General features: G+C 46.2%; 4 protein-coding genes across 4 annotated transcripts; all 4 read left to right on the forward strand.

The window, feature by feature from the left end:
• Window positions 1-5,962: 5,962 nt before the first annotated feature.
• LOC116998665 (UDP-glucuronosyltransferase 1-6-like) lies at window positions 5,963-8,839 on the forward strand. The gene is made up of 4 exons (XM_033064665.1): window positions 5,963-6,811; window positions 7,310-7,456; window positions 8,038-8,172; window positions 8,795-8,839. The coding sequence occupies exons 1-4, from the start codon at window positions 5,963-5,965 to the stop codon at window positions 8,837-8,839; spliced, it is 1,176 nt and encodes a 391-aa protein (XP_032920556.1).
• Window positions 8,840-14,399: 5,560 nt separating this feature from the next.
• On the forward strand, window positions 14,400-16,770 carry LOC116998669 (UDP-glucuronosyltransferase 1-6-like). Its single transcript, XM_033064673.1, has 2 exons — window positions 14,400-15,248; window positions 16,726-16,770. Exons 1-2 carry the CDS (start codon window positions 14,400-14,402, stop codon window positions 16,768-16,770), a joined length of 894 nt encoding a protein of 297 aa, XP_032920564.1.
• A 2,555-nt stretch (window positions 16,771-19,325) lies between these two features.
• On the forward strand, window positions 19,326-21,577 carry LOC116998670 (UDP-glucuronosyltransferase 1A1-like). Its single transcript, XM_033064674.1, has 3 exons — window positions 19,326-19,353; window positions 19,440-20,269; window positions 21,485-21,577. Exons 1-3 carry the CDS (start codon window positions 19,326-19,328, stop codon window positions 21,575-21,577), a joined length of 951 nt encoding a protein of 316 aa, XP_032920565.1.
• Window positions 21,578-22,984: 1,407 nt separating this feature from the next.
• On the forward strand, window positions 22,985-24,701 carry LOC116998671 (UDP-glucuronosyltransferase 1-6-like). The gene is made up of 2 exons (XM_033064675.1): window positions 22,985-23,833; window positions 24,657-24,701. Exons 1-2 carry the CDS (start codon window positions 22,985-22,987, stop codon window positions 24,699-24,701), a joined length of 894 nt encoding a protein of 297 aa, XP_032920566.1.
• Window positions 24,702-25,049: the final 348 nt, after the last annotated feature.

The raw sequence follows: 25,049 nt of genomic DNA on the forward strand, positions 1-25,049 counted from the left end.
TCTCTCCGTGCCCGACCAGCGCTGCGGCGCAAGCGGGGCGCTCTCTCCATGCCTGGCCGGCGCCGCGCTGTGAGCGGGGCCAGGGCAAGCGAACCCAGAGGCGGCGGCCAGCCCCGAGTGGCAGCGCCAGGCTGGGCCACCTGGCCCCGTCAGCAGCCCCTAGCGGGCCGAACCTGCACAGCCTTAGTTGAGCCAGTAAACCCCCCGCCATGCCGTGGTTCTGTTAGTATTTGGCAACTTTGTTGCACGCGGGTCCTCGCTGCAAACCACAGAGCGGCTTATATTCAGGTGCGGCTTATTTATGGACAACAAACAAAATATTTGCCAATACCCAGAGATGCGGCTTATACTCAGTACGGCTTGTATTCATGAATTTACTGTACATTTTCTACAGACAGCAGAGCAATTACTTCTATTTCACTTTGAATAGTTCCCAGGAGCCACATGTAAACAAGAGTAAAGTACGCCATGGGGGAAGAAATGACATCTGCCTGTTCACACACACAGAGGTGTAAAGCCCTGGGCTGGTAATTTTTATGGAAAAACTTACAGTAATTTCATTATTTCAAGCTACACCTGTTTATAAGCCGCACGTCCGGGTGTCGGCAACGTTTAAGCTTTTGTCCATGTATAAGCCACACGGGAATATAAGCCACACTTTTTTTCGCAGGGAGGACCAGCGTGCAACAAAGTAATGAATTAGTAACAATCGCGGGATCGCTCGTCCTGGCCTGGCCCTGCCCCGCAGTGCTGGCGGGAGGGAGGCAAGGAGCCCGCTTGCACCCACGGCAGCAGTGGGAGGGAGGCACGGGATCCGCCTTCACCCGCGGAAGAAGCAGGAGGGAGGTAGGAACCCGCTTGCACCCGTGGCGGCAGTGGGATGGAGGCACAGTGCCTCCCTCCTGCCGCCGCTGCGGGAGTGGGCGGGCCCCGTCCCTACCTGCCGCCACCACTGCGGGAGCAGGCGGGCTCTGTCCCCAGATGCCACCACATAGCAGCGTCGGGTCAGGGTGAGCGAGCCCGGCGGTGGCGGCGGGAGCAGTGGCATCCATCCCCAAGCAACCCCGCCAAGTGGCCGCACCGAGCTGGGTCACCTGGCCCCATCTGCAGTCCCGAGCAGGCCGAGCCTGCCTGGCCCCGAAATGAGCCAGTAAGCCCCACGATCCCATGATTCTGTTACTAATTGGCAACTTTGTTGCACGCGGGTCCTCACTGCGAACGACAGTGTGGCTTATAATCAGGTGTGGCTTGCAATAGTGAAATTACTGTACACAAGGACTCCTCCATGGATAACCCTGATCATCCAGAAACCAGGAACTCAAATTATATAGAATCACAGGCTGGTTTGGGTTGGAATTAATTTTTAAGCTCATGCCATTCCAGCTCTTGCCATGGACCGGGACATCTTCCACTATCCCAAGTTTCTCCAAGCCTTGTCCAGCCTGGCCTCGGATACTTGCAAGGATCCATAGCTTCTCTGGGCATCACTCCTACACTCAGAGTTCAGCAAACTTTTCCTGCTTGCAGGAGCAAACTTTTCCTGCTTGCAGGATTGAGAACATAAGTGGGTCAACAATCTCACCTCACAGCAGAGGAGCAAATCCAGTGGCTGAAACCAACACTTCCAGGTGTCTATATTGGGTGGTTTTGCTGAAGTTTTAGTGGTGCTGACATAGCTGTTTGCTAGTCTTTTTCTTTAGTGTGACTCAGAAATCCACACATGACAACCATTCCCACTCACAGGGGAAGAGTTTGAGAAAGCTTTAGTGCTTTTGGAGCTGAAGCACTTGTAGGGTGAGTGGCCCAAACCCTGCAGAGCTGCTCCATCACTCCCTGCCAGCTCCAAGAGCATCCCTGGAATAACCCTCACAACATTTATTGCTTCTGAGAGGAAAACAAACCTGCAGTCCTGGCTCAGCCAAGCCTTGATGTTCTTTGGTATGCAATGGGGAAGGCTTTCCTCCAAGCAACCACTTGGCTCTCTCCCATTTTCTCAACAATAATGACCCAGCTTAGATCTGACCTCAGCTGATCCTGTGCTAATCTAAGAACTTCATCCTTTCTTTGTCTGTTCTCCCTTTATGTCTAATTTCTCTTGCCCTTCCTGATGTTGCCTCACTTTTCCTGCAGTTTATGCTCTGATGGTCTGATACAAAAAGTAGAGAGTCTGTGGAGTCCATAAGAAAGTGTGGCCGTCCTATGAAGAGCCACCTTCTTTTCTAGTCAAGGGAAATGAACTTGATTTGGTTGTTCTCAGCCAACTGGTTTTGCAATTGAAAATCCAAACGAGTCCAGAATAGAAAACACACGAGGCAGCAATTGCAAAGTTCATTTGGTCAGCTCTTATCAAAGCACTTGCACTAAATTTTTTGCGTCCAGATTTCCTGCATTTCCTGAGAATTATTTGTGAATCTGTTCAGCCTTCTGCTTTCTGTCTGTGCCGTCTCCCACCTGTCCTGCGTAGACCCTCTCCAGAAATTGGTTTTGCACGTCTAAGGGTGTTTCCTCCATGTCCAATGTGACAGAGTGAAGGTACTTAGTGTAGTAAAAGCACTCTTTGGGTGTCATGAGACAAATCCCTTTGCCTCAGGCTGTAAGGATGTGTTTCTCCCTACTGTGAATGCTGGGAGTCCCACCAGCATTTATGACCAGAATGGAAAAACTTTGTGCTAATGGTAGTTTTTCATCGTGAGGACTTCTTCTTTAGCACCGTCCAAAAGGCTTTGCTCTGGCATTGCGTTTCCTTTTACAAAGACAAAGCATTCCTGTAATCCAATTAGTGGAAAGAGACACATTGGCCAGAGGTGCACTCACTTTGCCACTACAGCCCCACATGAAGTTTAGGTCCTGCACAGGGGCAGGAGGACCTGAGAGCATTTTCTCCAGAGCAGTTTTGGGTGTCGGTCTGTGTTCTGAGGAGGCAAGGAGGAGGGAGTGGTCTTTTTAAGTCATTTGCATAGAAGAGGCTTTAATACTGTGGCATTTTAGGAGGTAAAAGACAAAAATGTGAGTGTGCAACAGCTGAAATATGGGGGAGGTTGAAGGGCAGGGTGCAAATCATCAGCAAATTGGAGAAATTCTGGACAGGGGTAAAAGGCAGGGTTCACAAAACATCGTCCAATGAGGGCGGTAGGCAGGGAAATTGGGTGACATGGACTAATGAGATGTGGAGTTTTGGGGCATTTCCGAAGGGGCGTTCCAAGCAGGGGGTTGGCACAAAGTAGGATTGAGAGGGAATTCAGGGTAGATTGACAAAGTGGGTGGGTGGGTATAATTTGGACCAAACCATTAACTTGGGCAATAACAGAACCTTCTAGTAACAAGAAGTAAACTGCAACAGGAAGGTGTCACACCTTCTCCTAGATTTTGTCTTGCTCACAATCCATGAAAAGGGTTTTCAGGACAGAAACTAAAGACCATAATTCCCTCTTTGTGTCCCTGTACTGGCCTCCTCTCCCTTTGTTTGCCCTTTACCCATCCATGAGTTCACATTTTTGGTGTAGTGCCAGGTGAAAAAAAGCCAATCGGGATTGTTCATCTCAGATTTGGGATTGTGTTATACATCCTGGTGATCGTGATATCTTCCATAAATCCCTTCTCCTTTCAGCTGCAGTGAAGGTTATAGGACTGAAGATTTTGCTTTTTTCTATCCCACCCATCCACTAGATTGATTCCTTTCCATCTGACTTTATGGTCAAGTTGTCAATATATGTGCCCCAAAGTAAATCCTTTTCCAGTTCCATTCATCTCTTTTTTTGTACATCATTTAATTAAGTTTTAACCTTTTCAGTGTATGGCTTTTTTCTGGAGATTTCCATTTGGGCTTTTTGTACCAACCTTCTCATGTTCATTTGGCAGCCTTGTCTGAGGTTATGGCCTGTCTTCCGTGCATCTTCTTCCTCTGAGCGATTGGACAATTTTAATTAGACGAATCCATGTTGTAAACTACCAATATGGGATCAGTGTAGGTGATGGACCTGCCATTCCTCTTGGAGGGCAAGTTCACATCAAAGTCCAAGATTTCCCACCAGACTTGGAAAAATCATACAGAAACTGCATGGGAAGAAATGCTCCAACAAGGATTTAAATCAAAAAGCTCCAAAAGGCCTTGGAGAAGGAAATTGTTTCCCATATTCAACTATTTCTTAACTGTTTTGAGAGGTTATCGTCAGCATTAAACCCTCAGCCATTTTTAACCAAGAAGGACCTGGACACAGGGTTGAGGTCATGAACTGGCCCAACATTGGCCATGAATGGAACCCACACTATCTGTGAATGATACATGATTTGTAGTGAGAGAGGTGTTGTTGGTCTTTGTTATCTGGGGTACAAGGGTGAAATGGTCTTTTGCAACTTCATTTTATACTTGATATGGTAAGAGGTCAGGTTAAAGTTATATGGAGAGATGAGGAAATATTTTCTGCTGGCTGCTGATCTTCCAAAAAATGCAACTTTCATTTAAGGAAAGACAAATTTGTCTCAGGGTTTTGATTTTTGAAAATAGGTTCAAAATTCATACGCCAGGTACTGCAAAAACACTGATTTCTCTTTTTAATCTTTACTGTAAGTTATGTCTCACTCTATTACTTGCTGCGGTTTCATTTGGAAATAAAATGCTTTGGAAAATGCTAAATTACTTCAGTCTGTGACAAGTCTTTCAGCCTCCTGTGACAATGATGGAAAACCATCCTTTTAGTGCTCTCTTGATAGGCAGAGTTCTCCCATGTGGGGTCAGCAGTGTTTCTAAGCAGCCACTCTGTGGCTGCATTTTCTTCACGAATTTTCCCTGCATTTTGTCATCAGAGCTTGGGCGTGGTAGGCTGGTGGCAAGAAGTGCCACAAAGCTGGGTCCTGCTGAGGAAGGAAGGTGGCATTGAACCAATAACCTTAGTGTGGTGTGTGTGAAGGTGACACACCTTTCTTGACTTCAAGCCACCTTTGGAGTTCAAACCTGCCCTTAATTGTTCCTAATCATTTATTGCTTTCTGTGACCTTGTCGTTAAGCTCTGATGACCTGAAATGAGAGAAGAGACCAAAGGGTAGGGGAAGAGGCAGAGCACAGCTACAAAAGGAGGCAAAACAGCCCTGGCCTCTCTGGTTCTCAGCCAAGTCCAAGACTTCCCACCAGGCCTGGGAAGAACCATGCGGAAATTGCGTGGTAAAAAACAGTTCCAACATGCATTTAAAACAAAAAGCTCCAGAATGTCTTGGAGAAGGAAATTGTTTCCCATATTCACCTACTTCTAAACTTTTTTTGAGAGATTATCACCAGCGTTAAACCCTCAGCCATTTTTAACCAAGAAGGACCTGGACACAGGGTTGAGGTAATGAACTGTCCCAACATTGGCCATGAATGGAGCCCTCATTGGCCATGAATGATACATGATTTGTAGTGAGAGAGGTGTTGTTGGTCTTTGTTATCTGGGGTACAAGGGTGAAATGGTCTTTTGCAACTTCATTTTATACCTGATAGGATAAGGGTTTAGGTTAAAGTTATATGGACAGATGAGGAAACATTTTCTGCTGGCAACTTATCTTCTAAAAAAATGCAAATTACATTAGGGAAAATTAATTTTGTCAGGTTTTGATTTTTGAAAAAATCACTGTAATAAAAGTGCTTTTTTATATTAATTATATTTTATATTATTATGTTAATTATATTAATGACATTATATTACTTATATCAATCTTTCCTATAATTTATGTTTTACTGAATACTTGCATCAGTTTCATTAGGAACTACAGTGACTCAGCAGTGGAAGGGTCACCTAACTTGCATTTGCAAGTAAGGAGGGAAAAGTTCAAATAAACCAGCTAAAATCCAAAGCTGTGAATCATTAACTACAGCGTTAACACATAGCACAACACAATAAATGCACCCATCAGTTGCTTTCCAACGCACCTTCAGGCTACAACCTGCAGGAGAAATCTCTTCCACAGTCCATGCTCTGACCACAGCCACATGGCTTTGAGGCTTTGCTGTGCCTGGATTCCCATCCTCCTCCTCCTGCCCGGCCTCTCGGCTGGAGGGAAGCTCCTGGTGGTGCCCATGGTGGGAAGCCACTGGCTGAGCATGCAGGAGGTGGTGGAGGAGCTGAGCCAGAGAGGGCATGAGGTGGTGGTGCTGGTTCCTGAGGTGACCTGGCAGTTAGAGACGACGCAGAACTACAAGGTGGTCACATACCCAGTGAGTCAGCCCCTGGAAGAGCTGGATAATGCCTTCCGGGAAAACGTCGTTGTGACCATGACAGAGAAGCCTTTCCCCCTCAATGCGCTGGCGATCTACAGAGCCACAGTGCACACTTTCAACACCTTCTTTGGGCAGTGCAAGGACTTGTTCCGCAGCCAGGAGACCCTGAGGTTCCTCAACCAAAGCGGCTTTGATGCCATCCTGACAGATCCTGCCTTCATGTGTGGGACCATCCTCGCCCACCATCTCTCCCTTCCTTTTGTGTTCTTAATGCGGGGATTCCCTTGCAACCTGCACTTTTCAGCCCCACAGAGCCCAAGCCCTCTGTCCTACATCCCGAGACTCTTCAGCTTCAACTCGGACCGCATGACTTTTTTCCAGCGAGTGGAAAACGCCCTGATTTCCCTCCTGGAACTTGACTATTGCAATGGTCTCTATGCAGAAGCACTTAAACTTTCCTCAGAAGTTCTGCAGAGAGATGTGTCCCTCACAGACCTTGTGAACTCCGCTGCTGTTTGGCTCATGAGGTTTGACTTTGTGTTTGAGTACCCCAGGCCAGTGATGCCCAACATGGTCTTTGTTGGGGGGATCAACTGTGCTAAGAAGAAACCACTGCCTAAGGTAATGTTCCTGTTCCTTCTAATAGTGTATTTCCCAATGAAAAGTCATTACTTGTTGCAGGAAGTTTATTGCTATTAATGTTTTTTTTTTTTTTAATTTTTCTTAATGATTCAGTTCAACTCTGTTGGTGTAGTTGTTTTCCACAGGCTGAAATCAAATAACCTTGATAGAGACTTCTTTGAATTAATGAGGGTTTTGTAACAAAGCAAACTTAAATGGGATTTTATCCTTTAGATGGAAATTACTGTCCTCAGTGAATGTGTATTAAGCACCAGCCTGATCCAGGTTCATTTTAATGGTTTCGGACATATACTGCAATTTCACGACCATAAGGCTCACCAGACTCTAAGGTGCACCTCTGGGAGTTGGCAAATTTTGCAACTTTATACATTATATAAGGTGCACCGGACTATAAGGTGCACTTTTTTTTTGCAGTGAGGATCCGCCCCCAGCTCCCCCCGCATGGCTGCTGTCTGAGCCCCCGCTTCTACCCTGCAGCCATGGGCCCCCGGGCTCGCCTGTACCCAGCAGCCGCGGCGCCACGGGCCCCTGGACTCGCCTCCACCCGGCAGCCCCGGCTCCATCTCCACCCGGCTCCCACGGCCCTCCCGGGTTCCCCCTGCGGCTCACGGCTCACAGTTCCGGGTTGGCAAATTTCTGAACTTTTACCCATATATAAGGCGCACTGGACTATAAGGTGCACTTCCGGGTTCAGGCGAAAATTTTAGTCAAAAGGGTGTGCCTTATAGTCATGAAATTACTGTATTTCTTTTATCTGATCAGACTCTCAAGAGTCGTCTTTTGTATTTAACTACCAGCTCATAAGTTTAAGTTTATTCACTTTTGTTCTATTTTCATGATAATTATTTCCACACTGGCTGTCTTGGTTAAGGTGCTCCTGTTAGCAAGGGTGTAATATAAATGTCGCATTGAAATGGCAAGAAGTACAGTAATTTCACTGTTATAAGCCGCACCATTTTGACTAAAATTTTGATCCCAACCTGGAAAGGCAGCTTACACTCAAATGTGGCTAATATGTGAAAAAATTTCTGAAATTTCAAAACCAGGAAGTGCAAGCCGAGGTGCCGAGCCGAGCACCTGCCAGTAAAACCCAGGATTGTGCGATTGTTACAAATTAGTTACTCTGTTGTGTGGTGGGTAGAGGCGGGATCTGTGCCAGCAGCGTGGGGGGGGAGGCAGGGGGCTCCCTCCTGATGGCCCCACAGCCGGAGGGGAAGGCGAGGGAGCTACGTGTCTGCATCCCACCGCCACTGCGGGAGCAGGCGGGGGGCTCCGTACCTGCCTGCAACTGGTGCCGCAGGAGCGGGTCAGGGGCTCCGTCCTGCCTGCCACAGGAGCGGGTGGGAGGCTCCATACCCATCTGCTGCCGAGTGGCTGCGCCGAGCTGGGCCACCTGGCCCCATTGGCAGCCCCGAGTGGGCCGAGCCTGCATGGCCCCGAGCCGAGCCAGTAAACCCCGCCACCCCATGATTCTGTTACTAATTGGCAACTTTGTTGCATGCTGGTCCTCACTGCTGTTGACAGAGTGGCTTATAATCAGGTATATAATCAGGTGTGGCTTATGTGTGGACAAAGAGCTAAAGGTTGCCAACACCAGGAGATGCGGCTTATAATCAGGTGCAGCTTGTAATTGTGAAATTACTGTAATCTTGCAGTCGTGGATTTGAATGCAGAACTCATTTTAGACCTACTCCTTGACAGCTGCTTTTACCAGAATTGTTCTTCAGGGCTGGTAAAGATAATATGGAAATCTGAATCTATTTGAATAGTAACTATGCAATCTCTAAAATGGTAGCACTGGAGATTTCTTTCCAGGCACAAAGCAGGACACAAATCTCTTTCCTAGGAAATTGCTCCCACACTTCTGAATTGTGTTCACACAATATCTCTGCCCAGTATCTTTTAGCTGAAGGGGTGGGGATTTTCTTTCTTCTTTCAGATTTCTTTTATGCTCTTTGACAGGCTTATGAAGAGCCCTCAAAACCTGATAAGCAAGGCAAAGAATAATGCTATTAACTAGAATGTTAGGATAAAATTATATCTAAGGTAATCTATCGTGTTAGGGCTCACCAGAGTGGCACTAGTTTGTGATTTAAGTGGCAAATTAAGTGGCAGATTCTTTAAACTGCTGGTTGCACAACATAAGACTTAAAGTTTATATTCTCAAGCCTTCCCTCATTTTTTCCCTGCCAGCTTCTGTCTTCACACTCTGTTAGGTGAAAATAAAGTTCCACAGCAGGAAAAATCTTCTGTATTTCTCCTTTCTTCAGTCTCTTTTCTAGCTACAGTAATTTCATGAATACAAGCCGCAGCAATTTGACAAAAATTTTGGTGGAAACCCGGAAGTGCGGCTAATACTCGGGGGCGGCTAATATGTGAATAATTTTCTGACATTTACAACCCCAGACGTGCCAGCCAGGGCGCTGAGCCAAGCACCTGCCAGTAAAAGCCAGCATTCCGCGATTGTTACAGTGTTACTCTGTTGCCCTGGCTCCCTGCAGGTAGCACAGGGGGCGGGGAGAGAGGCGGGAGAGCTCTCTTCCCTCCTCTGCCGCAGCCCAGGGGAGAGACGGGGGGAGCCCGCGCCACCATTGCCGCGGCTCGGGGAGCTGACGGGAGCCCCGCGCTGCCATTGCCGTGGCTCGGGAAGGCGGGGGGGGGCTTTGCCCCCGCCCTCCGCCGCCGTGGCGGGAGCAGTGGGTGCTTCATGCCCGGCCGGCGCCGCGGCGCGAGCAGGGCGCTCTCTCCGTGCCCGACCAGCGCTGCGGCGCAAGCGGGGCGCTCTCTCCATGCCTGGCCGGCGCCGCGCTGTGAGCGGGGCCAGGGCAAGCGAACCCAGAGGCGGCGGCCAGCCCCGAGTGGCAGCGCCAGGCTGGGCCACCTGGCCCCGTCAGCAGCCCCTAGCGGGCCGAACCTGCACAGCCTTAGTTGAGCCAGTAAACCCCCCGCCATGCCGTGGTTCTGTTAGTATTTGGCAACTTTGTTGCACGCGGGTCCTCGCTGCAAACCACAGAGCGGCTTATATTCAGGTGCGGCTTATTTATGGACAACAAACAAAATATTTGCCAATACCCAGAGATGCGGCTTATACTCAGTACGGCTTGTATTCATGAATTTACTGTACATTTTCTACAGACAGCAGAGCAATTACTTCTATTTCACTTTGAATAGTTCCCAGGAGCCACATGTAAACAAGAGTAAAGTACGCCATGGGGGAAGAAATGACATCTGCCTGTTCACACACACAGAGGTGTAAAGCCCTGGGCTGGTAATTTTTATGGAAAAACATACAGTAATTTCACAATTACAAGCTGCACCTGATAATAAGCCACATGTCCGGGTGTCGGCAATGTTTAGGTCTTTGTCCATGTATAAGCCACGCCGGAATATAAGCCACACTTTTGTTCGCAGCGAGGACCCGCATGCAACAAAGTAATGAATTAGTAACAGAATCGCAAGATCACTCGCTCTGGCCTGGCCCTGCCCCGCAGTGCCGGCAGGAGGGAGGCACGGAGCCCGCTTGCACCCACGGCAGCAGTGGGAGGGAGGCACGGAGCCCGCCTTCACCTGCGGAAGAAGCAGGAGGGAGGTAGGAACCCGCTTGCACCCGTGGCGGCAGTGGGATGGAGGCACAGTGCCTCCCTCCTGCCGCCGCTGCGGGAGTGGGCGGGCCCCGTCCCTACCTGCCGCCACCACTGCGGGAGCAGGCGGGCTCTGTCCCCAGATGCCACCACATAGCAGCGTCGGGTCAGGGTGAGCGAGCCCGGCGGTGGCGGCGGGAGCAGTGGCATCCATCCCCAAGCAACCCCGCCAAGTGGCCGCACCGAGCTGGGTCACCTGGCCCCATCTGCAGTCCCGAGCAGGCCGAGCCTGCCTGGCCCCGAAATGAGCCAGTAAGCCCCACGATCCCATGATTCTGTTACTAATTGGCAACTTTGTTGCACGCGGGTCCTCACTGCGAACGACAGTGTGGCTTATAATCAGGTGTGGCTTGCAATAGTGAAATTACTGTACACAAGGACTCCTCCATGGATAACCCTGATCATCCAGAAACCAGGAACTCAAATTATATAGAATCACAGGCTGGTTTGGGTTGGAATTAATTTTTAAGCTCATGCCATTCCAGCTCTTGCCATGGACCGGGACATCTTCCACTATCCCAAGTTTCTCCAAGCCTTGTCCAGCCTGGCCTCGGATACTTGCAAGGATCCATAGCTTCTCTGGGCATCACTCCTACACTCAGAGTTCAGCAAACTTTTCCTGCTTGCAGGAGCAAACTTTTCCTGCTTGCAGGATTGAGAACATAAGTGGGTCAACAATCTCACCTCACAGCAGAGGAGCAAATCCAGTGGCTGAAACCAACACTTCCAGGTGTCTATATTGGGTGGTTTTGCTGAAGTTTTAGTGGTGCTGACATAGCTGTTTGCTAGTCTTTTTCTTTAGTGTGACTCAGAAATCCACACATGACAACCATTCCCACTCACAGGGGAAGAGTTTGAGAAAGCTTTAGTGCTTTTGGAGCTGAAGCACTTGTAGGGTGAGTGGCCCAAACCCTGCAGAGCTGCTCCATCACTCCCTGCCAGCTCCAAGAGCATCCCTGGAATAACCCTCACAACATTTATTGCTTCTGAGAGGAAAACAAACCTGCAGTCCTGGCTCAGCCAAGCCTTGATGTTCTTTGGTATGCAATGGGGAAGGCTTTCCTCCAAGCAACCACTTGGCTCTCTCCCATTTTCTCAACAATAATGACCCAGCTTAGATCTGACCTCAGCTGATCCTGTGCTAATCTAAGAACTTCATCCTTTCTTTGTCTGTTCTCCCTTTATGTCTAATTTCTCTTGCCCTTCCTGATGTTGCCTCACTTTTCCTGCAGTTTATGCTCTGATGGTCTGATACAAAAAGTAGAGAGTCTGTGGAGTCCATAAGAAAGTGTGGCCGTCCTATGAAGAGCCACCTTCTTTTCTAGTCAAGGGAAATGAACTTGATTTGGTTGTTCTCAGCCAACTGGTTTTGCAATTGAAAATCCAAACGAGTCCAGAATAGAAAACACACGAGGCAGCAATTGCAAAGTTCATTTGGTCAGCTCTTATCAAAGCACTTGCACTAAATTTTTTGCGTCCAGATTTCCTGCATTTCCTGAGAATTATTTGTGAATCTGTTCAGCCTTCTGCTTTCTGTCTGTGCCGTCTCCCACCTGTCCTGCGTAGACCCTCTCCAGAAATTGGTTTTGCACGTCTAAGGGTGTTTCCTCCATGTCCAATGTGACAGAGTGAAGGTACTTAGTGTAGTAAAAGCACTCTTTGGGTGTCATGAGACAAATCCCTTTGCCTCAGGCTGTAAGGATGTGTTTCTCCCTACTGTGAATGCTGGGAGTCCCACCAGCATTTATGACCAGAATGGAAAAACTTTGTGCTAATGGTAGTTTTTCATCGTGAGGACTTCTTCTTTAGCACCGTCCAAAAGGCTTTGCTCTGGCATTGCGTTTCCTTTTACAAAGACAAAGCATTCCTGTAATCCAATTAGTGGAAAGAGACACATTGGCCAGAGGTGCACTCACTTTGCCACTACAGCCCCACATGAAGTTTAGGTCCTGCACAGGGGCAGGAGGACCTGAGAGCATTTTCTCCAGAGCAGTTTTGGGTGTCGGTCTGTGTTCTGAGGAGGCAAGGAGGAGGGAGTGGTCTTTTTAAGTCATTTGCATAGAAGAGGCTTTAATACTGTGGCATTTTAGGAGGTAAAAGACAAAAATGTGAGTGTGCAACAGCTGAAATATGGGGGAGGTTGAAGGGCAGGGTGCAAATCATCAGCAAATTGGAGAAATTCTGGACAGGGGTAAAAGGCAGGGTTCACAAAACATCGTCCAATGAGGGCGGTAGGCAGGGAAATTGGGTGACATGGACTAATGAGATGTGGAGTTTTGGGGCATTTCCGAAGGGGCGTTCCAAGCAGGGGGTTGGCACAAAGTAGGATTGAGAGGGTATTCAGGGTAGATTGACAAAGTGGGTGGGTGGGTATAATTTGGACCAAACCATTAACTTGGGCAATAACAGAACCTTCTAGTAACAAGAAGTAAACTGCAACAGGAAGGTGTCACACCTTCTCCTAGATTTTGTCTTGCTCACAATCCATGAAAAGGGTTTTCAGGACAGAAACTAAAGACCATAATTCCCTCTTTGTGTCCCTGTACTGGCCTCCTCTCCCTTTGTTTGCCCTTTACCCATCCATGAGTTCACATTTTTGGTGTAGTGCCAGGTGAAAAAAAGCCAATCGGGATTGTTCATCTCAGATTTGGGATTGTGTTATACATCCTGGTGATCGTGATATCTTCCATAAATCCCTTCTCCTTTCAGCTGCAGTGAAGGTTATGGGACTGAAGATTTTGCTGTTTTCTACCACAGCCATCCACTAGATTGATTCCTTTCCATCTGACTTTATGATCAAGTTGTCAATATCTGAGCCCCAAAAGAAATTTTTTTCCGTCCATCCACCTCTTCTTTTGTACATCATTTAATTAAGTTTTAACCTTTTCGGTGTATGGCTATTTCCTGGAAATTTCCATTTAGACTTTTTTTGCCAACCTTCTCATGTTCATTTGGCAGCCTTGTCTGAGGTTATGGCCTGTCTTCCGTGCATCTCCTTCCTGTGAGCAATTGGACAATTTTAATTAGGCGAATCCATGTTGTAAACTACCAATATGGGATCAGTGTAGGTGATGGACCTGCCGCTCCTCTTGGAGGGCAAGTTCACATCAAAGTCCAAGATTTCCCACCAGGCTTGGGAGAATGGTGCAGAAACTGCTTGGGAACTAAAGCTCCAGCAAGGATTTAAATCAAAAAGCTCCCGAATTCCTTGGAGAAGGAAATTGTTTCCCATAGTCACCTACTTCTAAACTTTTTTGAGAGGTTATCACCAGCATTAAACCCTCAGCCATTTTTAACCAAGAAGGACCTGGACACAGGGTTGAGGTTATGAACTGTCCCAATACTGGTTATGAACAGAGCCATCATTGGCCATGAATAATTCATCATTTGTAGTGAGAGAGGTGTTGTTGGTCTTTGTTATCTGGGGTACAAGGGTGAAATGCTCTTTTGCAACTTCATTTTATACCTGATAGAAAGGGGGTTAGGTTAAAGTTATATGGAGTGATGAAGAAATATTTTTTGCTTTCTGCTGGTCTTTGAATTAAATGCAAGTTGCATTATGGAACATTAATTCTTCTCTAGATTTTGACTTTTGAAAATAAAAGCAAAATCAAAACCTCAATAAAATAAAAACAATAGTTTTTCATATTAATATTTTGTGTAAGTTATATTTTACTCTACTACTTGCATCAGTTTCATTAGCAACTCAGTGACTCAGCAGTGGAAGGGTCACCAAACTTGGCTTTCCAAGAAAGGAGGCAAAAGGCAAAATACACCACCTACAATCCAAACCTGTGAATCATTAACTGCAGCATTACCACATAGCACAACACCACAAATCCATCCACAGTTGCTTTCCAAAGCACCTTCAGGCTACAACCTGCAGGAGAAATCTCTTCCACAGCCCCTACTCTGACCACAGCCACATGGCTTTGAGGCTTTGCTGTGCCTGGATTTCCATCCTCCTCCTCCTGCCCAGCCTCTCGGCTGCAGGGAAGCTCCTGGTGGTGCCCATGGTGGGAAGCCACTGGCTGAGCATGCAGGAGGTGGTGGAGGAGCTGAGCCAGAGAGGGCATGAGGTGGTGGTGCTGGTTCCTGAGGTGACCTGGCAGATAGAGACGACGCAGAACTACAAGGTGGTCACATACCCAGTGAGTCAGCCCTTGGAAGAGCTGGATAATGCCTTCTGGGATTGCATCTCCGTGCACCTGACAGAGAAGCCTTTCCCCCTCAATGCACTGGCGATGTACAAATCCTCAGTGCACGCTTTCAACATCTTCTTTGGGCAGTGCAAGGACTTGTTCCGCAGCCAGGAGACCCTGAGGTTCCTCAACCAAAGCGGCTTTGATGCCATCCTGACAGATCCTATATTCATGTGTGGGACCATCCTTGCCCACCATCTCTCCCTTCCTTTTGTGTTCCTCATGAGGGGATTCCCTTGCAACCTGCACTTTTCAGCCCCACAGAGCCCAAGCCCTCTGTCCTACATCCCGAGACTCTTCAGCTTCAACTCGGACCGCATGACTTTTTTCCAGCGAGTGGAAAATGCCCTGATTTCCCTCCTGGAGCTTGACTACTGCAACGGTTACTATGGAGAAGCACTTAAGCTTTCCTCAGAAGTTCTTCAGAGAGATGTGTCCCTCACAGACCTTGTGAACTCTGCTGCCGTTTGGCTCATGAGGTTTGACTTTGTGTTTGAGTACCCCAGGCCAGTGATGCCCAACATGGTCTTTGTTGGGGGGATCAACTGTGCTAAGGAGAAACCGCTGCCTAAGGTAATGTTCCTGTGCCTTCTTATTGTATATTTCTCTATGAAAAGTCATTACCTTGTTGCAGGAAGTTTATCTGTGTTTTTTAGTTTTGGTTTTTGTTTTTTTTTTTTAATTTTTGTTAATGATTTAATTCAACTAGTTTTGGGTAGTTGTTTTCCACAGGCTGATATCAAATAACCTTGATAGAGACTTCTTTGAATTAATGAGGGTTTCGGAACAAACCAAACAAAAAAGGGATTTCATCTTCCAGATGGAAATTACTGTCCTCAGTGAATGTGTATCAAGCACCAGCCAGATCCAGTTTTGTTTTCATTTTAACGTCCTCTGACATATATTTCCTTTATCTGATCAGAATCCCAAGAGTCATCTTTCGTTTTTTACTCCAGGCTCATTAGCATCTGTGTATTTCCTTTACTTCTATTTTCATGAAAAATTATATCCTCACTGGTTGTCTTTGTTAAGTTACTCCTTTTTGTGGGGGTAAAATATGAATATTGCATTGAAATGGCAAGAAATAATCTTGCAGTCGTGGATTTTGTTAAAGACACTTGATTGCAGAACTCAGATAAGTTTTGCGACCTACTCCTTGGCAGCTGCTTTTACCAGATTTGTTCTGCAGCATTGTTAAAGCTAATCTGGAAATCTGAATCTATTTTTGATAGTTGTGGCCAGTGGTGTCTCTGGAACCTGAGCCGACAACCTGTGTATGTTTTAGAGTCTCTATGTTCCAGCCAGGAGAAAGAGTCAGGAGACATCTTCTGTTGTTTCCAGAGGTGGTTTATCTAATCTAAAAATTCTTTCCCTGACTAGCCACAGTCCTTCCAGCTAGTCAGCCCCAGGCACACTGCCTGCACTTGGGGATGGCAATATCTTTTTTTACTAAAAACTACGTAAACATTATTTACAATTATCTTCCAGTACCTATCACTTACACTGTACAATCTGGTTCTGTTCTAGACCAATCTAAAAGTGCCAACATCACCTAAAAGATGGATACTAGGAAGAAGGAGAAAGAAGGACAGAACTTGCCCAAGTTGCTCCATCTTGACCCCGGAGCCTTATTATAAACAATCTTAAAAATCTACTTTTTCACCTTATAATAATCTAACTTAAACACTACTTATTTTTTGTGACTTGTAATTCTTCATGTAAGGGTGGTAGTTTTTGCCTGGGAGAGAAATTGAAGGCACAGGGGTTTTGGGCACTGTGCCAAGGCTCCTGAGTCGCCTGCCTGGGTCTTGAACCATCCAGGGAAACCAGAGGGATGTCTTAGGTTCCCACAGATAGTCACCATGCAATCTCTAAAATGGTAGCACTGGAGATTTCTTTCCAAGCACAAAGCAGGACACAAATCCCTTTCCTAGAAAATTGCTCTCACGCTTCTGAATTGTGTTCACGCAACATCTCTGCACAGTATCTTTTAGCTGAAGGGGTGGGGATTTTCTTTCTTCTTTCAGATTTCTTTTATGCTCTTTGACAGGCTTATGAAGAGCCCTCTAAACCTGATAAACAAGGCAAAGAATAATGCTATTAACTAGAATATTAGGAAAAAATTCTGTCTAAGGTAATCTATCATGTTAGGGCTCACGAGAGTGGCGCAAGTTTGAGATTAAAGAAACAAATACTTGCTGGTTACACAACATAAGTCTTTACTTTCATATCCTGAAGGCCTCAGAGCTCTAACAAGTTTGTATATTTTCTGCAAGGGTAGAGACATCCTGCCCTCATTTTATCCCTTCCAGCTTCTGTCTTCACATTCTTGTTAGGTAAAATCACATGTTTCACATGTGATGGAAAAATCTTCTATGTTTCTCCTTTCTTCAGTCCCTTTTCTAGCTATATTTTCTACAGACAGCAGAGGAATTTCTCCTATTTCACTCTGAATACCCAGCTTAGATCTGACCTCAACTGATCCTGTGATAATCTATGAACTTCATCCATTCTTTGTCTGTTGTCCCTTTATCTCTAATTTCTCTTGCCCTTCCTGTTGTTGACTCCCTTTTCCCACAGTTTTTGCCCTGATGGTCTGGTACAAATATTAGAAAGTCTGTGGAGTCCACAAGAAAGTGTGGCCATCCTATCAAGAGGCCTTTTCTGTTCTAGTAAAGGAAAATTAACTTGATTTGGCTGTTTTCAGCCATACGAATTGTCATTGAAAATCTGGTTGAGTCCAGAGTGGAAAACACACCAAGCTGCAAGTTCTAAGTTCATTTGGTCGGCTCTTGTCACAGCACTTGCACTAAATTCTTTGCGTCCAGATTTCCTGCATTTCCTGAGAATTATTTGTGAATCTGTTCAGCCTTCTGCTTTCAGTCTGTGCTGTCTCTCACCTCTCCTGCATTGCCCGTCTCCAGAAATTGGTTTTGCATGTCTAAGGGTGTTTTCTCCATGTCCAGTGTGACAGAGTGGAGCTACTCAGTGTAGAAACAGCACCCTTTGTGTGTCACGAGTCAAATCCCTTTGCCTCAGGCTGTAAGAATGTGTTTCTCCTGACTGAGGATGCTGGGAGTCCCACCACCATTTATGACCAGAATGGAAAAACTTTTATGCTGATGATAGTTTTTCATCATGAGGACTTCTTTAGCACCATCCAAAAGGCTTTGCTCTGGCATTGCTTTTCCTTTTACAAAGAGAAAACATTCCTGTAATGGGATTAATTGATGGTGTCACACCTTCTCCTAGATTTCGTCTTGCTCACAATACACAAAAGGGGTTTTCAAGACAGCAACCAAAGACTAAAACTCCTTCTTTGTGTCCCCATTCTGGCCTCCTCTCCCTTTGTTTGCCCTGAACCCATCCATTAGTTCACTTTTTTGTTGCAGTGTCAGGTGGAAAAAAGACAGTCAGGATTATTCTCCCCTTATTTGGGATTGCATGGTGCATCCTAGTGACTGTGACATCTTTGTAAGAGGTACAGTTTCAGCTGCTTCTAAGGGAGTGAGAATTCAACATCAGTCTCATGTCCTCAGGAAGAGAGTTCCATTTATTCTGCTGAGTGTATTTTTATAATTTTCTCACCATGTGTTTACCAGATCAGTGGTTTTAACCACAAAGATTGTTACAACATGACACTCCTTTCCTTGGTGTTACAGATTTAGTGCTGACAGGTCTTAGTGCTGATAGACTTTGAAAATTAAACATTAACAGAAATACAAATGTTTTCCTGAGCACGTCTTTCTTTTCCTTCCCTTCCACAAACATAGGCAAAATCACAGGCAAATCAAAACTATATTGGGAAGTTAAAAATTAATTTCTGTAGGCAATAAATTCCCTGCTTAGTCTGCATGGACCATCCTGTAAAGGACTGCGTGGTTTCCCCCCGAGCAGAATCCTCTGGTTCACTCCCACCGAAATGGTTCTTTTTTACGGAGGTACTTGGATATTTCTCCTCCTGACACTGTCTTTAATGCTGGCTGAATGTGGAAAGATCCTCTTGAATAGGGATTAGGTTAAGGTTATATGGAGAAGTGATGAAAGATTTTCTGCTGGCTGCTGATCTTCCAGCAAAACGCAAATTTGCATTAAGAAAAATTAATTTTTCTCAGGTTTTTGACTCTTGAAATTAAAAGCAATCCCAAATCCTAGGTACTTGTAATAACACTGATTTCTCATATTAATCTTTACTGCATGTTATGTTTCACTGTATTACTTGCACCTGTTTTATTAGGGAAGAAAATACTTTTAAAAATGCTCAATTGCCTCAGTCTGTGACAATTCTTTCAGCATCCAGTGGTAGCTATGGAAAAGCGTCCTTTTAGTGCTCTCTCGATAGGCACAGTTCTCCCACGTGGGGTCAGCAGTATTTCTTAGCATCCACTCTGTGGCTGCATTTTCTCCACAAATTTTCCCTTCACTTTGTCATCAGAGCTTGATTGTAGTGGGCTGGTGGCAAGAAGTGCCACAAAGCTGGGTCCTGCTGAGGGAAGAAGATGGTATTGAGCCAGTAGCCTTAGTGTGGTGTGTGTGAAGGTGACACACCTTTCTTGACTTCAAGCCACCTTTGGAGTCCAAACTGCCCTTAATCGTTCCTAATCATTTATTGCTGTTCGTGACCTTCTTGCAAAGGACTGATGACCTGAAATGGGAGGAGAGTCCAAAGGGCAGAGGCAGAGTACGGCTACAAAAGCTGGAAAAGCAGCCCTGGCCTCTCAGGTGCGAGGGTTCCTCTCTGCACAGCCCACACCATGCTTGTGGCACTGCTTCTCCCCTTATTGTGCCTCTTGAGCCCGGCTGCTGCTGGGAGGCTCCTGGTGATCCCCATGGAGGGCAGCCACTGGCTCAGTATGAAAAAAGTGCTGGTTGAGCTGAGCAAGAGAGGGCATGAAATCGTGGTCGTCGCACCCGACAACAAAATCCTGATTGATTCCGCGGATGTCTATGAACTGAAAAGCTACCCTGTACCATTGATGAAGGAGGTCGTGGAAGAACATGTGCGGACCCTTAGTGCAAAATCTTTCAGCCAAGATCCTTTCCTGGTGAGATTCTGGAAGCTTTTGTTAGAATACAGGCAGAGTGGAGTCATCTTTCATGCTTCCTGCAAGTCCTTGCTGTACAACCAAGAGCTGATGAAGTACATCGGAGACAGTCACTTCGATGCCCTGCTCACGGATCCTGTGTCTCCTTGTGGGCAGATCATTGCCCTGCACTTCTCCATCCCCAGTGTTTTCTTCCTGCGGCTGGTCCCATGTGCCTTAGAGGTTCGCGCGGCTCAGGGCCCGGACCCGCCATCCTACGTCCCACGCATGTTCTCGGAAAACACGGACCACATGACCTTCTCCCAGAGGGTGCGGAACTTCCTGATTGCCCTTTCTGAGTCCTTCATCTGCAATATCGCCTATTCTCAATTTGAAGAGCTGGCCTCAGAGATCCTCCAAAAACCGATGACAATGACAGAGCTTTTAAGTCATGGATCGGTCTGGCTGCGGAGAATTGACTTTGTCTTTGAGTATCCCATGCCTGTCATGCCCAACATGGTTTTCATTGGAGGCATCCACTGTGGAGAGAAGAAGAAGCCGTTACCTCAGGTCAGTGGCTGGCTGGGAGAGGTTGTGGGAATCACACACCTGCATGATCCAAATGAAGCATTTTATAGGGATGTATCTTATCTCTCTCTTGGAGGGAGACTATTTCCAAGAGCCTGAAGTGATGGCTCAAGGGGAATGGCTTTGAGGTGCCAGAGGTCTTGGTTAGATGGGATATTGGGAAGAATTTCTTCCATGTGACAATGGCGAGCTCCTGACACAGGTTTCACAGAGAAGCTGTGGATGCCCAGCACCTGGAAGTATCTAAGGCCTGGTTGGATGGGGATTGAAATAATCTGAGATTTTAGAAGGTGTTCCCTGCCCATTGCAGGGGGTGGATCGGGATGAGCTTTAGGGTCCCATCCAACACAAACCATCCGGGGATTCTATAAAGACTAACTCCCTCTCAAACAAACAGTGTTTTTTGTTTCCTGGATTTATTATGGATTTGGGATATCTAGCCATTGCGCTTTATCAGATGAGTTTTGGAATCTCCTTCCATGAGTTTATTAAAAGACTTTGGGACCTCTTGTTGTGGATTTATTTGAGGTGTTTGAGCACTGCCTTTCATGGATCTGTTAGGGGATTTGGCGATCGATTGTCATTAATTTAATAGAAGGGTTTTGGGATCTCTGGATTTATTAGAGGCATTTGGCATCTCCTGCCATGGATTTATTAGAGAGGGCTGGGGATCTCTTTTCATGGATTCAGAAGAGGTATTTTGGGATATCCAGTCATGGAATTATTCCAGCCTTGGCCAGTGTGTTGTAGCTCCCCTAATAATTCTCTCCTGAGCTTGGAACGGCCCAGCCTGCACGTGACAGAACCATCAAGCTTGGAAAAGACCTCCAGGATGACCCAGTCCCAACCTCATGCCAGCACTGCCATCATCACCCCCAAACCACGTCCAGGCTCCTCTTGGACATTACCAGAGATGGTGACTCCACCACCTCCCTGGGCAAATTATTCCAGTGCTTAACCATTCTTCCAGAGAATTCTTTTTTCCTTACTACCTGCTCTGAACCTCCCCTGGAGCAACTTGAGGCCATTTCCTCTCATCCTTTCCCTTGAGACACAGCAAGACAGCCTAATCCCACCACACCTCCTGTCAGAGAGTCATGGAGAGCAACAGGGGCCCCCTGAGCCTCCTTTTCTCCGTAAACACCCCAGTTCCCTCAGCTCTGGTGATTTTTTAACCCCTGCCCCAGCTCTGGACAGGCCTGCCCCAAGATTTGTGACTTTTCACCTAAATCCACCTTTGCCACTGTCCCTATGCAAGCAGGGAGCGACTTTGATCTTGCCCTGCCGTGAACCCAGCAAATTCCAGAATTCCCTGCGATGGAGCCTTTGAGAAGTTCACAAACACTGAGGTACTGATTAACTTCACTCATCCTGGGATTGTCTTTGCACCCACTCCTCATGCTGAAGGTTTGGATGGAAAATTCATCCTACAGTAGGAGGGAGAGGAGGGCAGAACATTTCCTTGCCAGACCTCTTCTTATCCCACTTCAGCAAACAGCTGGGATGCCATCACAGAATACATGAATACACCTCTTTTTTTGAGAAAATGGTGATTGCTAAACTGGTCAGCTTCCCAATGCCCAAGTGCTTTATAAAAATCTGAACATATTTAGTAGATTTTTTTATATTTTTGATGGTTTTTCTTTACACTTTATAATTGAAGATTTAGAGAGGGTTTTAGTCCCTTTTCTCTCAGAGCTTTTTCCCCCTATTCTGATGTTTAAACTTTGTTTTCTGAAAAGCCATCCTGACATAAAAATGCTCTCTGCCACCTACCCAGTAGAAATAATTAAAGACATTGGTCAAACAGGAAAAATTAATTAGGCAGATCTGAGGAAAACAATATGCAGTTCATTTTGCATTATTGACCATGATATAGAGATAAGTTGTTTGCCTGAGGGACAGAGGCTGCATGACTGAATATCCTGGAGTGCATTATTTTTAATTTTGGCATCCATGGAAATACTCTGAGCCTGTGGAAATCACATCTGGGCTGAACCTGCTCCTTTGCTGAGTGAGGTCTGAAACCTGAGGTTCCAGTGGTTGCTAAAACACATTTAGTGCTGGTCTGATTCCTGGTGGGCAGGAGATTTCAACTACCTGAAGAACACTTCCCAGGCAGGCAAACAACTCTGTAAGGTGAGAACTTCAGCTATATAGAGAGAGGTCAGCCTCTCTCAGCACCTCTTTGTGGTGTTCCTGGCACTGAGGAGATTCCTGCCAGCTCAGAAGAGTCCTAAGCCTTGTCCTGAGGGTCTCCTGCTCCATCCCTGAAGGAGTCACCTGAGGATCCATGTCTCCAACATGGAGAGGCTCTTTTCATTTCTTACTGTGAGGCTGGGAGCAGTTAACACCAAGATTGCTTGCTTGGGTCCCGGTCAAGGTGTAACACAAGATAGAACAAAGATAAGGAGTCCTGAGGGATCAGAGTAGCAGCTTGAGGAGCTAATTGAACAACAAGGAACTCCAGTGACTCAGCAGTGGAAGGGCCACCAAACTTGGCCAAACTTGGCTTTCCAAGAAAGGAGGGAAAAGGCAAAATAAACCACCCACAATCCAAACCTGTGAATCATTAACTAAAGTATTACCACATAGCACAACACAATAAATGCAACCATCAGTTGCTTTCCAACGCACCTTCAGGCTACAACCTGCAGGAGAAATCTCTTCTACAGTCCCTGCTCTGACCACAGCAACATGGCTTTGAGGTTTTGCTGTGCCTGGATTTCCATCCTCCTCCTCCTGCCCAGCCTCTCGGCTGCAGGGAAGCTCCTGGTGGTGCCCATGGTGGGAAGCCACTGGCTGAGCATGCAGGAGGTGGTGGAGGAGCTGAGCCAGAGAGGGCATGAGGTGGTGGTGCTGGTTCCTGAGGTGACCTGGCAGATAGAGACGACGCAGAACTACAAGGTGGTCACATATCCGGTGAGGCAACCCCTGGAAGAGCTGGATAATGTTTTCCAGGAATATGTTGCTGTGCATCTGACAGAGAAGCCTTTCCCCCTCAATGCGCTGGCGATGTACAAAGCCTCGGTGCATGTATTCAGCACCTTCTTTGGGCAGTGCAAGGACTTGTTCCGCAGCCAGGAGACCCTGAGGTTCCTCAATGAAAGCGGCTTTGATGCCATCCTGACAGATCCTGCCTTCATGTGTGGGGCCATCCTCGCCCACCATCTCTCCCTTCCCTTTGTGTTCTTCATGAGGGGATTCCCTTGCAACCTGCACTTTTCAGCCCCACAAAGCCCAAGCCCTCTGTCCTACATCCCGAGACTCTTCAGCTTCAACTCGGACCGCATGACTTTCTTCCAGCGGGTGGAGAACACCCTGATTTCCCTCCTGGAGCTTGACTACTGCAATGGTTTCTATGGAGAAGCACTTAAGCTTTCCTCAGAAGTTCTTCAGAGAGATGTGTCCCTCACAGACCTTGTGAACTCTGCTGCCGTTTGGCTCATGAGGTTTGACTTTGTGTTTGAGTACCCCAGGCCAGTGATGCCCAACATGGTCTTTGTTGGGGGGATCAACTGTGCTAAGGAGAAACCGCTGCCTAAGGTAATGCTCCTGTGCCTTCTTATTGTATATTTCTCTATGAAAAGTCATTACCTTGTTGCAGAAAGCTTATTGGTGGTTTTTTGGTTTTGTTGTTTTTTGGGTTTTTTTCTTGATATTTGGTAATGATTTAATTCAACTCAGTTTGAGTAGTAGTTTTCAACAGTGAAACCAAATAACCTTGATAGAGACTTCTTTGATTTAACGAGGATTTTGGAAAAACCAAACATCTACCAGATGGAAATTACTGTTCTCAGTGAATGTGTATTAACCACCAACCAGATCCAGTTTTGACTTCACTTTAACAGCCTCTGACATATATTTGTTTTATCTGATCAGAATCCCAAGAGTCATCTTTTGTGTTTAACTACAAGCTCATCAGCATCAGTTTATTCACTTTAGCTCTGTTTTCATGATAATTATTTCTGCACTAGCTGTCTCTCTTATGTTACTCCTCTTTGCGGGAGTGAAATATAAATGTTGCATTGAAATGGCAAGAAATAATCTTGCAGTCGTGGATTTGAATGCAGAACTCAGATAAATTTTGCGACCTACTCCTTGACATCTGCTTTTACCAGAATTGTTCTTCAGGGTTGTTGAAGCTAATCTAGAAATCTGAATTTATTTTGATAGTCACCATGTAATCTCTAAAATGGTAGCACTGGAAATTTCTTTCCAGGCACAAAGCAGGACACAAATCCCTTTCCTTGGAAATTGCTCCCATGCTTCTGAATTGTGGTCACATCATATCTCTGCACGGTATCTTTTAGCTGAAGGGGTGGGGTTTTTCTTTCTTCTTTCAGATTTCTTTTATGCTCTTTGACAGGCTTATGAAGAGCCCTCAAAACCTGATAAACAAGGCAAAGAATAATGCTATTAACTAGAATATTTGGATAAAAGTCTATCTAAGGCAATCTATTGTATTAGGTCTCACCAGAATGGTGCAAGATTGAGATTAAAGAGACAAATTCTTGCTGGTTACACAACATAAGTCTTTACTTTCATATCCTGAAGGTCTCAGAGCTCTAACAAGTTTGTATATTTTCTACAAGGGTGGAGACATCATTCCCTCATTTTATCCCTTCCAGCTTCTGTCTTCACATTCTTGTTAGGTAAAAACCACATTCCACACTAGGAGATATCTTCTGTGTTTTTCCTTTCTTCATTCTCTTTTCTAGTTACATTTTCTACAGACAGCAGAGGAATTTCTCTGATTTCA

This window comes from Catharus ustulatus, chromosome 7, assembly GCF_009819885.2.
Source record: "Catharus ustulatus isolate bCatUst1 chromosome 7, bCatUst1.pri.v2, whole genome shotgun sequence".
Classification (NCBI taxonomy): domain Eukaryota; kingdom Metazoa; phylum Chordata; class Aves; order Passeriformes; family Turdidae; genus Catharus; species Catharus ustulatus.